This window comes from Papilio xuthus, unplaced genomic scaffold (genome assembly GCF_000836235.2).
Source record: "Papilio xuthus unplaced genomic scaffold, Pxut_1.1 DF829660.1, whole genome shotgun sequence".
NCBI lineage: Eukaryota > Metazoa > Arthropoda > Insecta > Lepidoptera > Papilionidae > Papilio > Papilio xuthus.
Window position 1 is genome coordinate 1951487 of NW_013528989.1, and position 14765 is coordinate 1966251.

Here is a 14765-nt window from a genome sequence, read left to right on the forward strand (position 1 = left end):
GGGAGGCACGCGAAGCACCCGGCGGGGACGGAGTACCCGCCGATGGCTCCTCCGACACTAATTATAAATAAACATATGACTTATTACTGGCGAAAATGTTCTTCCTTGTGTATCGCAAGTTCACTCAACGTCACTGCGACGTGCAATCATCAATCTTACTAATATTATAAATGCGAAAGTTCAGATGGATGGATGGATGGATGTTTGTTTGAAAGTATTTCCAGCTTAACGTATCTTGATGAGAATTGGCACAGATAGAACACAGTGTGGAAGAACACATAGACTACAAATAAACGTGGGGACGGAGTCGCGGGCGACAGATAGTATAAAATAATGACACTCACTCTTGATGTCCGGCGTCTCGCCCGAGCGCACAGACGTCGAGTCATCTTCTATCTCCATGTGCATCTGGGAGCTGCGATGCTCCTGCAAAACATAAATAAATTAAGCACCAAAAAAAGACTGACTACCCAACTTTGTATAGTACTCGTCAGTTGACACGTCGGTTAAAAGAGTACTCTTATTTCCGGCGTGCCAATTCAATTCGAGTACATATGCGTCAAAAGACATCAGACATTCAAACAAAATTAAATTTTAAATAAAAAAAAAAATTATTTACAAATAAATATACAATGCATTAAATAAAATTAAGCAGAAAACTACGATAAAAAATATATCTTTTATAATAAAATAAATAAAATTATAGAATAAAAAGCATAAAGTATAAAGGAACATATTTTCTAGTAAATATTAGGTTCACTTTGAGAGTGCAGGAAATTCAAATAAATATTATAATAGTGGTATTAGTAGTTTAACTGGCTATACTAAAATTAGAAGTACTAAAATCTTACTAAATCCAACGAAATAGTTTATAATAATTTTTTTTAATAGCTCTTAAACTATAATTATTAAAAATCACATCTCTATTTTTTTTACCATAAAGACCATTAGAAAAATACATATTATTGTATTTTTAGTATATTTTCTATAACAAATAAAGTATCTCTGATTTAAAGCAAAATAAACAATTAAAAAAAATCGACACGTCAAACAAAAATGAACGTTATTTCTTAGAACATAGAGTTTACATTGTACCTTCGACGAGGGCGGAGGCTCTCGCGGCTGGCCGTCAGATTCGCATGCAATGTAAGCCATACACAAACACAATTAACGTACGCCCTTCTTATAACACATATCAAACATATGGTCATCTCTTTCTTATTTATATATAATAACAGAGATAGCTATATATTTTTGAATGTGTGAATCGAACTCATAGTGTGTTTTATACTTTTCAAAACAAAATCGATTTTTGTTATTGAAATTATAAAATTTACAATTCCACTAATAGCCCAATAGTTAAAAGTATGGACTACTAATCTAGTAGTCGTGTGTTTGAATCTCGCCATTTTACAATTGAGAAATATTGACAATGATTAGAAAAAAAAACAAAATAACTTCCTAGAAAAATCCCAAAAAAACAACTTTAAAATTATTTGATTATCTTTTTACTATAATTATAAATGCAAATATTTAGATAATTATTTGTCAGAAGATATCTCCAGAACATCTGCACGGATCACGTTGAAATTTGACACACATATAGAACATAGTCTGGAAGAACACATAGACACAATTTAATATAACTTAAACAGAACCGCGGGCGACAGCTAGCTTATACAATTTTTAATATAAAAAAGCGTTATTATTCTTTACAAAACCATCAACATCATATACTAACCAATTCTTTGATACTGCTCCTTGTTTTTTGTTCTACCTTTCCTCTTGTTCTATTGAAAGCGTGCGGGGAGGCAACACGTGTTATATACATAAAAACATTATTATATAGCTATATTATATAATGCGTTACTTATATTCTGATATTTTAATATAATAAAATATAAAGATATAGTTTAAAACTGACATATTATTATCAAATTTCATTATAAACGATATTTATGTCTGCTTTAAAAATTAAAAGACTTAATTGTTAAATTCGGATTCAAGCCTTTATAAACTCATACATACAGTTTGTCACACAATCCATCCATACAATATTTACTATTAATATACCAAACAATACACAAATAGTCTTCTGCTCTACTAGTGAGAGTAAATCCTTTTATGATCATCCACATTCATACTCTTTTAATTGCAAAAGTCAAATGGTCTACTGATGTTGGTCTACTGACTTCAATCATTTCTTTAGTAATCGTAACCATTCTTTCTTTATTATTAATGTATCATGCTACAAAAGACAAGTGGTCTACTTGGTCTTTCGGTCTACTGGTCTACCGGTGTTTCGGTCTACTGGCTTCAGTTATTTCTTTCGTAACCATCAACATCCTTACTGTGTTATTATAGTATCCATCTACAAAAGACGAGCGGTCTACTAGGTCTTTTGGTCTACTGACCTCAGAGTCATCATCCAATAGCTCCTCCTCGACGACTTCAGCTCTGTACTCCAGCAGCAAGTCTCTGAGGGGTTTAGAATCCAATTCGCCGCTGACGAACTCGTGTTTCAATAGTTCGCTGGATGTTGGCCTTTTTTCTGGATCCTGGAAAATAAATAGTTATAAATCTTACTAATATTATAAATGCGAATGTTTAGATGGATGTTTATTAGAACATATCTCCAGAACGGCTGAACAGATCTTGCTGAAGTTTGGTATAGATGTAGAACATAGTCTGGAAGAACACATAGGCTACTAATTTTTATTTTGATACCGCGGACAGAGGCGCGGGCGACAGGTATTTTACTAATATTTCGTGTACCATTCCAAGTAAGCTCTAGGCTTGTGATGGAATATGAGTTACAATAGTGTAATAAGTGTGAACTTAAGGCATCGTATAACGCCTTTATAGCCTAATGGTTAAGGGTAGGGGTTTCGGATCACGTGGTCGTGAGTTCAAATCCCGACATTCGACTATTGTCGTAAACCATATCCTAGCACAAGTCTAGAGCTTAGTTGGAATGGTAAAAGAAATAATAGTAAATTTACAAAAAAATCTGCTTATATTTTATTTTGAGTCTATCATCATCAGCTCACTATATGTCCCCACTGAGCTCGGAGCCTATCCTAAGTTATGTGCCTAGGTCATAGTCAACCACGCTGGTCTAGTGCGGATTGGTTAACTTCACAGATATATTTGAATTTCTTTTCAGATATGTGCAGCATCACGATGTTTTCCTTCACCGTAAGAAGGGGTTACCCTTATTTTGAGTAATTGTGGATGTTACCTTGACTAGAGCTTTAGCGATGAAGTCATTGAAGGGTTTTGACCAGCGCGAGGGCTGGTCGAGGGCGGGAGGGTCACTCTTCTGTATCTTGAGGAGAACTCTCATCGGTGTCATCTCATGGTTCGGCGGCTCCATCTGTGCGAACTCGATCAGCGTGATGCCCAACGACCAGATGTCCACCTGTAAACAGAAAATATATACATTTAACACAAGCTGTAAGGACGCATTAAACATATCATAAGATGGCAAACGAGCTTGCGGTCACCTGATATCGCTGAAATAGCGAAGTGATTGCCCATAGACATACGCAATTGCATATGCGTTGCCTACCTTTAATCCACGGAGGAGAGGATGCACAGAAAGAAAATATATTCGCTTTCCATGCATCATCTCATCCGGAAAGTCCACTTCCACTTCCCATCCTTTCCTTATAAGACAAAGGGTGGGAAGGGAAAGAGGAGTAAATAAGTCCTCCGGGACACACACTCATCAGACTGCACGTCTTCTGTATGGTCGTGGTATTTCACCGGAGGAGCCGGGACAATTCGTGCGAATATTTTAAAGAGGTCTCTACCATTGTTGGCTAGAATCTATATATAGCATGATAAAACAGATGGATGGATGTTTGTTTGAAGGAAAATTTAGAACAGCTACATGAATCTCGCTGAAGTAATTCAGTTCTTTTTCAATCTCGCACGGACGGAGTCACTAGCAACCGCTCATTATCAAATAATCGGGATGAGCTGTGAGCTGACACTAAATGTTGAGCCGCTCAATAGTTCAAGTCTTTGTGATATTTTGAACCGATTCAGAGTTGATTTATCAAATGTTCTAACGTATATTAAAATGTAAACTGACCTTGAAATCATAAGGATGATCTCTGAATGTCTCGCAGAGTACCACTTCAGGAGCCATCCAGTACGGCGTCCCGATGAATGTGTCGTGCTTCTGCAGTGTCGACTTGTTCTTTGCCGACACACCGAAGTCAGCTGGAAAACATAACATAACATTGAACGCAACAACCTTACTAATATTATAAATGCGAATGTTTAAATGGATGTTTGTTAGAAGATATCAGAATGGTTGCATGGATCTTGACTAAATTTATCATAGATGTCAACCATAGTCTGGAACAACACATAGGCTACTAATTATGTTTTTTTTTTTATCTAATCTTATTTAATAGTTGCAGATTTAAATAAAACTTATCCGTCGACCACGGCTTGCGCACGGAATTAAAAAAATAGTTGCTTATGTATTCTTCCAGACTATGTTCTACATCTATACCTCATTTCATCTAGATCCATGCAGACATCAAACATCTTCTAACAAACATCCATCTAAACATTCGCATTTATAATATTAGTAAAATTCTTTCAATTCTCAAGGGAGGGGACGGATTGTGGGGGGAATCCTGTTATTTTTAACTAACCTAATTTAACTCCGCCCGTCATAGTAGCGAGTACATTCCCCGCCTTCAAATCTCTATGTATAACACGTCGCGAGTGCAGGAACTGCAGCCCGCGGCACATCTCGCGGCACACGTAAGCTATCTGCGCCTCGTTCAGACCCTTCTCCAGTTCCGCCATTACTGAATCTAGGGCACCACCGTCGCAGTATTCCAGCAACATCTGGAACAAATGATAGGTTCAATTAAATATAATATATTTAAACTAATAGATGGCATCATCAGCTCACTATACGTCCCCACTGAGGGCCTCGGAGCCTACCCTAAATTAGGGGTGATTAGGTCATAGTCAACCACGCTGCGCCAAGTGCGGGTTGACTTCACACATATCTTTGAATTTCTTCTCAGATATGTGCAGCATCACGATGTTTTCCTTCACCGTAAGAACATAGGATAAATGTACATATGTAAATCGTAAATGGAAAAACACATTAGTACATGACGGAATTCGAACCCAGGACCTGCACATTGCAAGTCAAGTGCTTGACTCCTGAGCTACGAACGCTCTTTCTACGTACTTTGCATCAATAAAATTTTATGCAGATTAAAAATGCTACCATATATAACCAAAATAACCCATGTCTTTAATGTCAACACAGAGATAACAGTATATTTTAAACTGTTACTTTGGCCTCAGAAACCGACTGTAAATTCTCTGTGACTTCTTATACTTACCCATAATTTATTATCAATGAAATATGCTTCGTGTAACTCGACTACATTCGGATGTCGACATTCGCTAAGAATGTCTATCTCCACCGTGAAGTCAGCCAGGTCATCTTCGTTGTCAAGCACACACATCTTGGCAGCGGCGAGCTGACCTGTGCTCTTGTGCTGTGCTTTGTATACCTGGAAATGTTTAAATAATAATTGTTAGGTCTAGCTGTGAAAATCTTAGTCATATTACAAACTAACGATCGCCCGCGACATAATTAGTAGTCTATGTGTTATTCCAGCCTATGTTCTATATGTATGACTAATTTCATTTAGATCCGTTCAGCCGTTCTGGAGATAGATTCGACAAACATCCATCCACATCCATCTAAACATTCGCATTTATAATATTAGTAAGAAGAAGGTTGTGAATGTTTGGATGGATGGATGTTAGACCGTATCACCAAGGCTTGGATCTCGATGAAATTTGGCATAGATGTAGAACATAGCCTGGTAAAATACATAGGCTACTAATTATATGTAATTTCGCGCGGACAGAGTCGCCGGTGACAGTTAATAATTGCAGAGTTTTAAAAAAGGGCTAAATGTCACACTTTTACATAACAAAATTGGGCGCACAAAATATATTGTAGCCGTGTGTAAATCAGCTCTGAATCGGTTCAAAAGTATAGGAAATAGATCTGAACCGTTGAGCTATAGCTCAACTAGATTAGCAACTTACCATTCGAAACACAAATCATAATTATGTTAAATTATTCAAACTTTCATGAAACATTATACTAAACACTCACGTATATACGTCCGGTGGCGGCACCGACTAGTTTCGAGCCCATCGGGGGCCCTTCATCAGGATGAGTGGTACTGGTATTATTTCGCGGACGCCGCCACAGGACGAATATACGTGAATGTTTAGCCGTGTTTATATATAATAACTATGTTGGTACAAATTGAGCTATTCTAAAACGATTTATCGATCCGTTTCACATCTGTGTTTTATTGATTTTCGTAACCTAGAAATAAGTCCAAGACTCATTAAGCTCTTTACTTTTCTATTATAGTGTGTCTGTTAGTTAACTGCGCGAGACATCGTTAAATATCTGTGATAAATTCCCCTGTTGGATTAATTTTATTACAAGACCGATCGATAGTTCATAATTGTTCGTAATGTGCGTACACTCCGACACTATGACATCCATTAAGTACAACATTAATTCGATATTTTAAGGCGTCACTTGTCAAACTAATCTATCTTAGACACACTATAGAGGCAATAAAACTTGAAAGATCTTTCAAAAATTAGGGGTCAGTATGGTTTTGGCCCGCCAAATGCGTAACATTCGGTGACGGACTTCACACAGCCGCGTGATTAACCGAATCATCATTCCCCGTTAAACCTTTGGAAAGATCGACATACACAAGTCAGCTCATTCGACTCGATAACAAGACTGAGGCATTTGATAGCGCCTTTTTATATACTACTAACGCCATCTGTTGTCAATGTTGGGAAAACAGCTCACTTTACTTTTTAGTTGATTTACTAAATACAAGTAAAAATATTGTCAGACCAAATATAAAATGGCAGAAAATGATTACATCTGGTTTATGATTTAACCACAACAATATAAGTCTGATAATAAAGTGTCGAAATATGCAATAGTACGTTAACATATGGTAGACGGTGGTTTTATATAGAGATTTTTGTCTTTGAAACTCACGATTTAACTTATAAAATGACATAAAAGAAAAATTTATATTTCGATGTTAAGTGTAGCGGTAGTGAGCCGTCATAATTTAATTTGACTTATGTACACCGGGGCAGATTTTTCGACTAACTGAAACAGTGGTAGAGTCCGCTTCACCATTTTTTGGCAATTGTTCGGTTAGCTGCAATACCACGACCACAGACATGGCTCTGATGAGTGTGCATTCCGGAGGCGTATTTTACTCCTCTTTCTATCTAGTAAAAGGGTGGGAAGTGGAAGGATTTTCCGGATAAGAGGATGCATGGGAAGGGAAAATATTCTCTTTCTGTGCATCCTCCGTCGATTAAAAGCAACGCATATGTCTATGGGCAAATTAACGACTCATTCATAATGTTACCTTGCCGAATGCGCCATCTCCGAGTTCACCTATCATATCCCAGTGTTCATTAGGGTCGCTGTTGTCCCGGATGTTGCTAAACACCTTTTTCTTTTTCGCGTCATTTCCGCTACCGAGGTGCAGCACCTGAAATGTTTACAATTTAACGGCATTAATTTTCTATTCAATTGTGAAGTAGTTAAGAATGAGATTTTTTATATTTTAACGAAATTTAACGTAATTTTTATATGTTTTCATTATCCAACAAGTGTAATTTTACAATTTACTTCGGCAAATTACAATTGGATCAATTTTAAGTGACATGTTATTTAATTGGTGTTCTCCGCCTTATAAAAGTACAGTCAGGCTTGCAAGCTGTGGCATGTTTTTCTAATGTTTTTAATTTTGAATAATCTTCACTGAATTAAATATTAAAATATATTTTTATATTAAATATTAATTCTTGTTATCATTCCAAGTAAACTCGTAGCTTGTGTTTGGATGGGGTTCAGTATAGTAGTCGAAGTGTGATTGCAACACACGCCGAACTTACGTACTTTTAACCTAGATTGGCGTCTTTATTAATATTTTTATTTCTCAAGGAGTATATTAGCAGGGGTAATCTACTGTTTAATCTCGCTTGTTTACCTTTTTAAGATTGTTAAAGAACGACATGTTGTTGTTGTGCGCGTGTCGGCGGCGCGCGGCGCCTCAGCCGCCAGATGTCATCCTGCGCTGCCTCCCATTCACCTGAAACACGTAAACCAAGATATCAATAATGGTACGAAGGAGAAAACACTGCAACTCTTTTTAATAAAAAAATTTCATATGAAGTTAATGACCAGAAGTGCATGAAGCTTTTTTTATATAAAACACTTTGCTCATGAATTATAATACATTTGAATTTCCACCAACAGGTAACCACTTTGTTGTATTAACCGTAGGTTTCTGAATCCAAAATCTTCGTATAACATATTGTTATCTCTGTTTTGTCAAAGATAATGACAGGGATGACGATATGTTTTATACAGATATTTTGCTCTCAGAAGCCCATGGTCAAATGTTTTTAGTTTTGAACATATACCGTACCATTTTCTTTCAAAAATTTTGTAAACCAATGCTGATACGTTCAACGTCAATTTTCAGTACACTTTTTAATAATATAAAATGAAGATGTAATAAAAAAAAAGTACCAGGAGGACATAAAACAACAGGCGTTCGAATCGTCAAAAATATTAATAAAAAAACGACACAACTCAGAGGAGAGAAGCACCCACTTGTTTAAAACACGTAATAACCTAACCTTGTATTACGTCCTTGCTGAGATAACGAGGACGTACGCAGGAATGTCAACTTTAAAATTGTATCTTAAGGTCTATTGTCGTCTGTCAAGTGAGTCGAGTTTCGGAGGAAATAAATCGCGAAAATATTCTCGGACTTTTACGTGTGGTACAAGTTAAAGGCAATCAGAGAAAAATACTAAATATTCCTCATGAGATCATCAGATATGTTGAATAATAACAATTTTCTAATACAAATAAAACTTTTTTTAAACAAAGTAGAGTAAAGATGGTCCATATCCAATGTTTTGTTTCAATAGTTTACAAAAGCCATAACTGTGATTCATTCGATAGTAATTGTGTTTTGTAAAAACTGTAAAGTTTTCAAAACCTTAGTTTTATTTTCATATTATACCAACAAAATAAATACGTGGTCTTAACAAGACACTGAGTAGCAATTTGAAAATAACTTGGAATTTTAGCAACTCTTTTTGCTCTTCGTATATAAAAAATCATATTTTAAAACCCGTCATAATTGTTGTTACAGTCAAAAGTTTTTTAATTAGAAATAATACGAGTATATAGAGTTATATTCTCCCTTCGTAACCACATTTATTTCAAGTAAAATCACATTTAACACGTTAGGTGCCAGAATGATTTATCGAAAAATGAATTTTTTTTCTTAATTTTGTCCAAAACCATTTGAAAACACCTTAGTAATACCTTATTTACATTGCTCATATACTTATTATTTACATATGGATGGAAGTATGGCTTGTCGGACACATAGTCCGACATGGCAGCTAACGTGTTAATAACATTTTATCAGCTCGAAGCGGATTATAACACGCTATCGCTTATAACTTGTACCAGACAACTAAATGAGTCATTAAATTGATATTATTATTATCGCGGGCATGTTTCCGTTGGCGGTGTCAACGCGCCGGCTATCAAACTACCATTTCCACTTCGATTCCGTTCACATTGTATCATATAATTACACATATTTAAGATAACTAAATTTTTTATCTTTAGTAGCTTGGTCCTACTATTTCGTCATGCATTAATGTCTCTAATTATCAAACATAGAAAATACTATTTTAAATGCCGCATTTTAATGCCCGCAACTCCGTCCGCGCGATAAAAAAGCATAATTAGTAGCCTACATATTCTTCCAGGCTATGCTCTATATGTATGCCAGATTTTATCACGATCTGCTCAGCCGATTAGGAGATACCTACTAACAAACGTCCATCTAAACATTCGCATTTACGTAGAAAGATTAATATTGGCAGTGCAGAGACTATTACAATGACCAGAGGATCTAAAAGTACCAGGAAAACATAACAAGCTAGTACGTAACGCTACGACAGACTTCATAAATAGATATGATGTCATCGTGACTAAGTCTGAGATCGAATACGTCATAGGTATGCGTATTATAAAACTGTATTGTCCGTATTATTGTATGAATGAGTAACAAATACAACATGGAAAGAAAAAAGAAATATTATTAATTATTTGGACCCATCCCCTGAAAATAGTTACATCTCTCAAGGGCCTTTTAATCAGAAGTAAAAAAAAACTTGTATTTTTATTATAATTAGATTTTTCTAGCACTTTTGAGTATTTTTAATTTCCCTGGTTCATCATTATGACTCTACTTGATTTAATTGAGAAGCTGCAAGCTCTGAGTACACTTAGTTTAATTGGTACAGTCGCGTCCATTCGCGGTGTACCAGTTACAAAGCTACAAATATTTGATCATGTCGTACGCTTAAAACGTGAATATTGAAAAAAATTGCATAAACCACACATCTGACTTATATACTATAGACATGTGCAAGAACTGAAAAGGTGGCAGATGAGTTGGCTATTAAAAGGAAAGACATATAGAAAAAGTATATTTCTCTTTCCTATTGGTATTTTTCGAAGAAGAAGAAGAATTCGTATTTACCTTCGACAAATTGCTTATTCTAACAAAAGAAAGGCAGCGTCTAAGTTTTTTGCGGGATTTAAAAAAAAAAATTTATTGGCATACCGCGAGCGGAGGTGACTGTACATCTCCGTCTGTCTGTCCGTCTAATTACCAAGTACGTCGGGTTAATGAGGGCAAGCCGTGTCAACGCACTAGTTATGTTTAGTTTGTTGACTTACTTTTATGCTACACAACTTATATAGATAACGTAACATATTTTATTATGTTTATTAATTATTTGTTAAAGTAATATGAATTAAAATAAATTACACATTTTATATTGGATAATAAAAATAATAAAAACTACGAACAAACAAACCAAACAATATATATTTTTATATTATAAGGCAAACGACCGAGCGGTCATCTGAATTCGCCGAAATAGCGAAGCAACCGTTGCCAATAGACATTTGCAATTGCAGATACATTGCCTACTTTTAAACGACGAAGAGACTAAAGGAGAATACTTGCCCTTACTACGGGTCTCTTTCAGGAGAAAATTTGAAGGATCAAATCAATCCCCGTCCTTTCCTTTATAGTCAGAGTGGGAAGGGATAGGGTATTAAAAATAAGCTTATGGCACGCACACTTATCAGACTGTACGCGGAATTGCTTCCATTTGACGCCTGTCTTGTGTCGTCGAGGTATAGCATTGTGCGAGGCTCTTTTATGCAACAGATGTTTGCGTCTACAACTGTTAATAACTTAATAATAACTTTATAGCTTAATAAAACATCTCTAACCTTTATACTAAAATCCGATCAACCGTTAACTCACGGGTATTTCGTATCTAGGGCCTCGCAACAAAATGTAGCACAAACTAACCGCGCCTCCAAACACACCGTGCATTCTAACCGTGACCCGTCACTTCTCGGGTACAATCACGAACTAAAATATATGTTGTAATAAAGTGGAACAAATGCAAGGTGTAGTACAGTTAGTACGTCATATTTTGATCGCCATAGTCCAGATTTCACGGAGGTCCCGGCGACGACGAGAAATTACCTTACTATCATAAAAACGAATGTCTAGATGCAGAGTTGATGAATGTTTGTTAAAAGGTGACACTAACCCGGGTCAACCTACTATCGACCGCGACTTCGTCTGCGAGGAATTAATAAATAAAAACTTAATTAGTAGCCTCTATGTTCTTCCATTATGTTCTACATCTATGCCAAATATCATCAAGATCCTTTCAACTGTTCTTTAGATACCTTCAAACATACATCTATACAAACATTCTCATTTATAATATTAGTAATATTTTCCTACATAACATTTCTGCACGCGACTGTACCTAAATATTAACATAAATATTCAAACACCACACCTTATCTCGAAACTATTTACGATTCACCAAACGATATTTGTGTGTTGTGCAACTTTAACACACTGCAATGTCGGTCAAGCTAGACAAAATCTAGGTCACTCCTAGACCTAGCGAGAGAAAGATTATCATCATCATCAGCTCACTATACGTCCCCACCGAGGGGCTCGGAGCCTGCCCTAAGTTAAGGGTGATAGTCAACCACGCTGGCCAAGTGCGGGTTGGTTGACTTCACACATATATTTGAATTTCTTCTCAAATATCTGCAGGTTGCATCACGATGTTTTCCTTCACCGTAAGAATGGAAAGATGGGAAGTGGAAGTGGACATTCCCGATGAGAGGTTGCATGGAAAGGGAAAACATTTTCTTTCTGTGCATCCTCTCCTCCGTTGATTAAAGGTAGGCAACGCATATGCAATTGCGTATGTATATGGGCAACGGTCACTTCGCTATTTCAGAGATTTCAGGTGGCCGCTTGCTCGTTTCCCACCTTATGATATAAATAAAAAGTTCTTTCACAAAGATGGTTGCTGATCTGTTGCAAACAAGGTTGTCCGCATTGCGTGAACTCACGCACAAGTGACAGGTATGCAGTGGGGACCGAGTCTAATGTATGCTAAACTCCATTACATGAGTGTATCGTCAACGACACAAGTGTTATAAAACATTTATTACTTTTTTAAAAATAGAAAATGATTAAAAATATGGGAAGCTAGGATGGAGAAAGGGACGCATAGGAAGAGGAATTATTATTTTTCTGTGCGTCTCCTTCTCCGTCGATTAAAAGTAGACAACGCATCTGCAACTAGATAACTATAATAAACTAGCCGCCGCCCGCGACTCCGTCCGCGCGGGATTAAAAATAGATGTTGGCCGATTATCAGACCTACTCAATATGCTCACAAAATGTCATGAGAATCGGTCTAGCCGTTTCGGAGGAGTATGGGAACGAAAATTGTGACACGAGAATTTTATATATAAGATAACCGAAAAGTAAGTAAATAGAAAAGGCACACTCTTAAAACACAACTCGAAAAGCTCTTTTCATGTTGACTATATTTTCTGCTTTTCCAAGCTTTTTGACCTACCCTTAGCAGCGATGCAGAAACGATTGAACTCCGCAAGACTCTTGTCCTAGATTTCCTTTGCCATTCGAAGCAGAAATGTGAATAGACGGAGAATTTTGAATTAAAAAGGTTTTTGATATCGGACGCAAACGGATTTATATACGTACAACGCAAAAATTAAATTACATTCTGAAACTATATGCTGCCCGTGACTCCGTCCGCGCGGAATTTAAAAACATAAAGTCTATGTGCTCTTCCAAACTATGTTTTACATCTATGCCGAATTTCATCAAAATCAGTTGAGCCGCTCTGGATACATCTTTTTACAAACATCCATACATTCAAAATTATTAATATTAGTAAAATTAAACTTTGATTTCTGAGACTAAAATATCTTTGACAAACCAGAGATTATACGTTTTAATCGGAAATCTTACTAATATTATAAAATGTGAATATTCAGATGGATGGATGTTTGTTTGAATTTATCTCCGAAACGGCTGCATGGATCTTACTGAAATTTAGCATTGATATAGAACACAGTCTGAAAGAACACATAGGCTAATAAGGTTTTTCTTATTCTACGCAGACGGAGTCGCGGATGACAGCTAATAAATAGATTTAATATAAGGGATGTTAACAACTTAATAAACGCATTTTGGCTGCCGTGCTATTTTCAATTAGTCGCGTGACCATTTATGACCAAGTCCATACAAAACAATTTAATTTCAACTCGTTATTGACAAGGTTATATACTTTATTAACGAGTATATTCAGCATATTATGTAATAAATAACATAAATTGTAACGTCATAGGACCTTGATACTATTTAATCAAAAATGGGTCATATACTGCATTTTATATTACTTTATTTATTTTTTTTTTATAACAGAAATGTGCAAACGAGCAACGGACATTAGCAATGCCAGAGGAACCGCAGATGCGTTGCCAGACTGGAGTCTAGCTGTCGTCCGCGACTCCGTCCGTGCGGTATTAAAAGAAAACTTAATAAGTAGTCTATGTGTTTCACCAGACTATATTCTACATCCATGTCATACTTCATCGAGATCGGTTAAACCGTTCTGGAGATACTTTCAAACAAACATCCATCTAAAAATTTGCATTTATAATATTAGTAAGAGTGAGATTCGTGTTAATCGCAGTGTAATTGCGAATATAAACAGTGGGCCTAGTACGAATAATAGTGACAATCACTTACGTATCGTTACTTCAATTACGTCAAAATTAATGGGATTTTTTGTTTTACATTACACCCGACAGGGGGCGCTGTACATATTTTGTCAATAACCATACGATACTAGGCCCAAAGTACATTTATTAAAGGTCAAATAAAACTGGCCACATCTAGTAAGCCTTTAGTCACGTTATAAAAGAAAAATATGGCGATATTTCCTTACCAGTCGACTAGTACATGCTTTGTTTACCTAGTTATGGTCAATTAAGGACAAAATAGATCACAGCATGACAAGTGCGTTACTGTTTGCCAGTACTTCTCACATTCACACATGTTTAATATGAGTTTTCAGTGCTCAAAAACATATTGTATATAGATATATATATAAATGCGAATGTTTGGATAAATGGATGTTTGTTAGACTAACTATGTTTTTTTTCTAGAGAGGAATGC

The 14765-nt window shown here is 36.1% G+C and overlaps 1 protein-coding gene across 1 annotated transcript in view; it reads right to left on the reverse strand.

The window, feature by feature from the left end:
- Positions 1-14765, reverse strand: part of Slik (Sterile20-like kinase) — a 36871-nt gene that overhangs the window by 17306 nt on the left and 4800 nt on the right. The window contains exons 2-10 of the mRNA XM_013308037.1: positions 8112-8213; positions 7485-7610; positions 5385-5558; positions 4674-4872; positions 4100-4230; positions 3242-3421; positions 2415-2558; positions 345-426; positions 8-57 (exon numbers count right to left, since the gene is read on the reverse strand). Coding sequence (XP_013163491.1) covers positions 8-57; positions 345-426; positions 2415-2558; positions 3242-3421; positions 4100-4230; positions 4674-4872; positions 5385-5558; positions 7485-7610; positions 8112-8138 — 1113 coding nt within the window. The 5' untranslated portion in view covers positions 8139-8213. The remainder of the gene's footprint in view (positions 1-7; positions 58-344; positions 427-2414; positions 2559-3241; positions 3422-4099; positions 4231-4673; positions 4873-5384; positions 5559-7484; positions 7611-8111; positions 8214-14765) is intronic.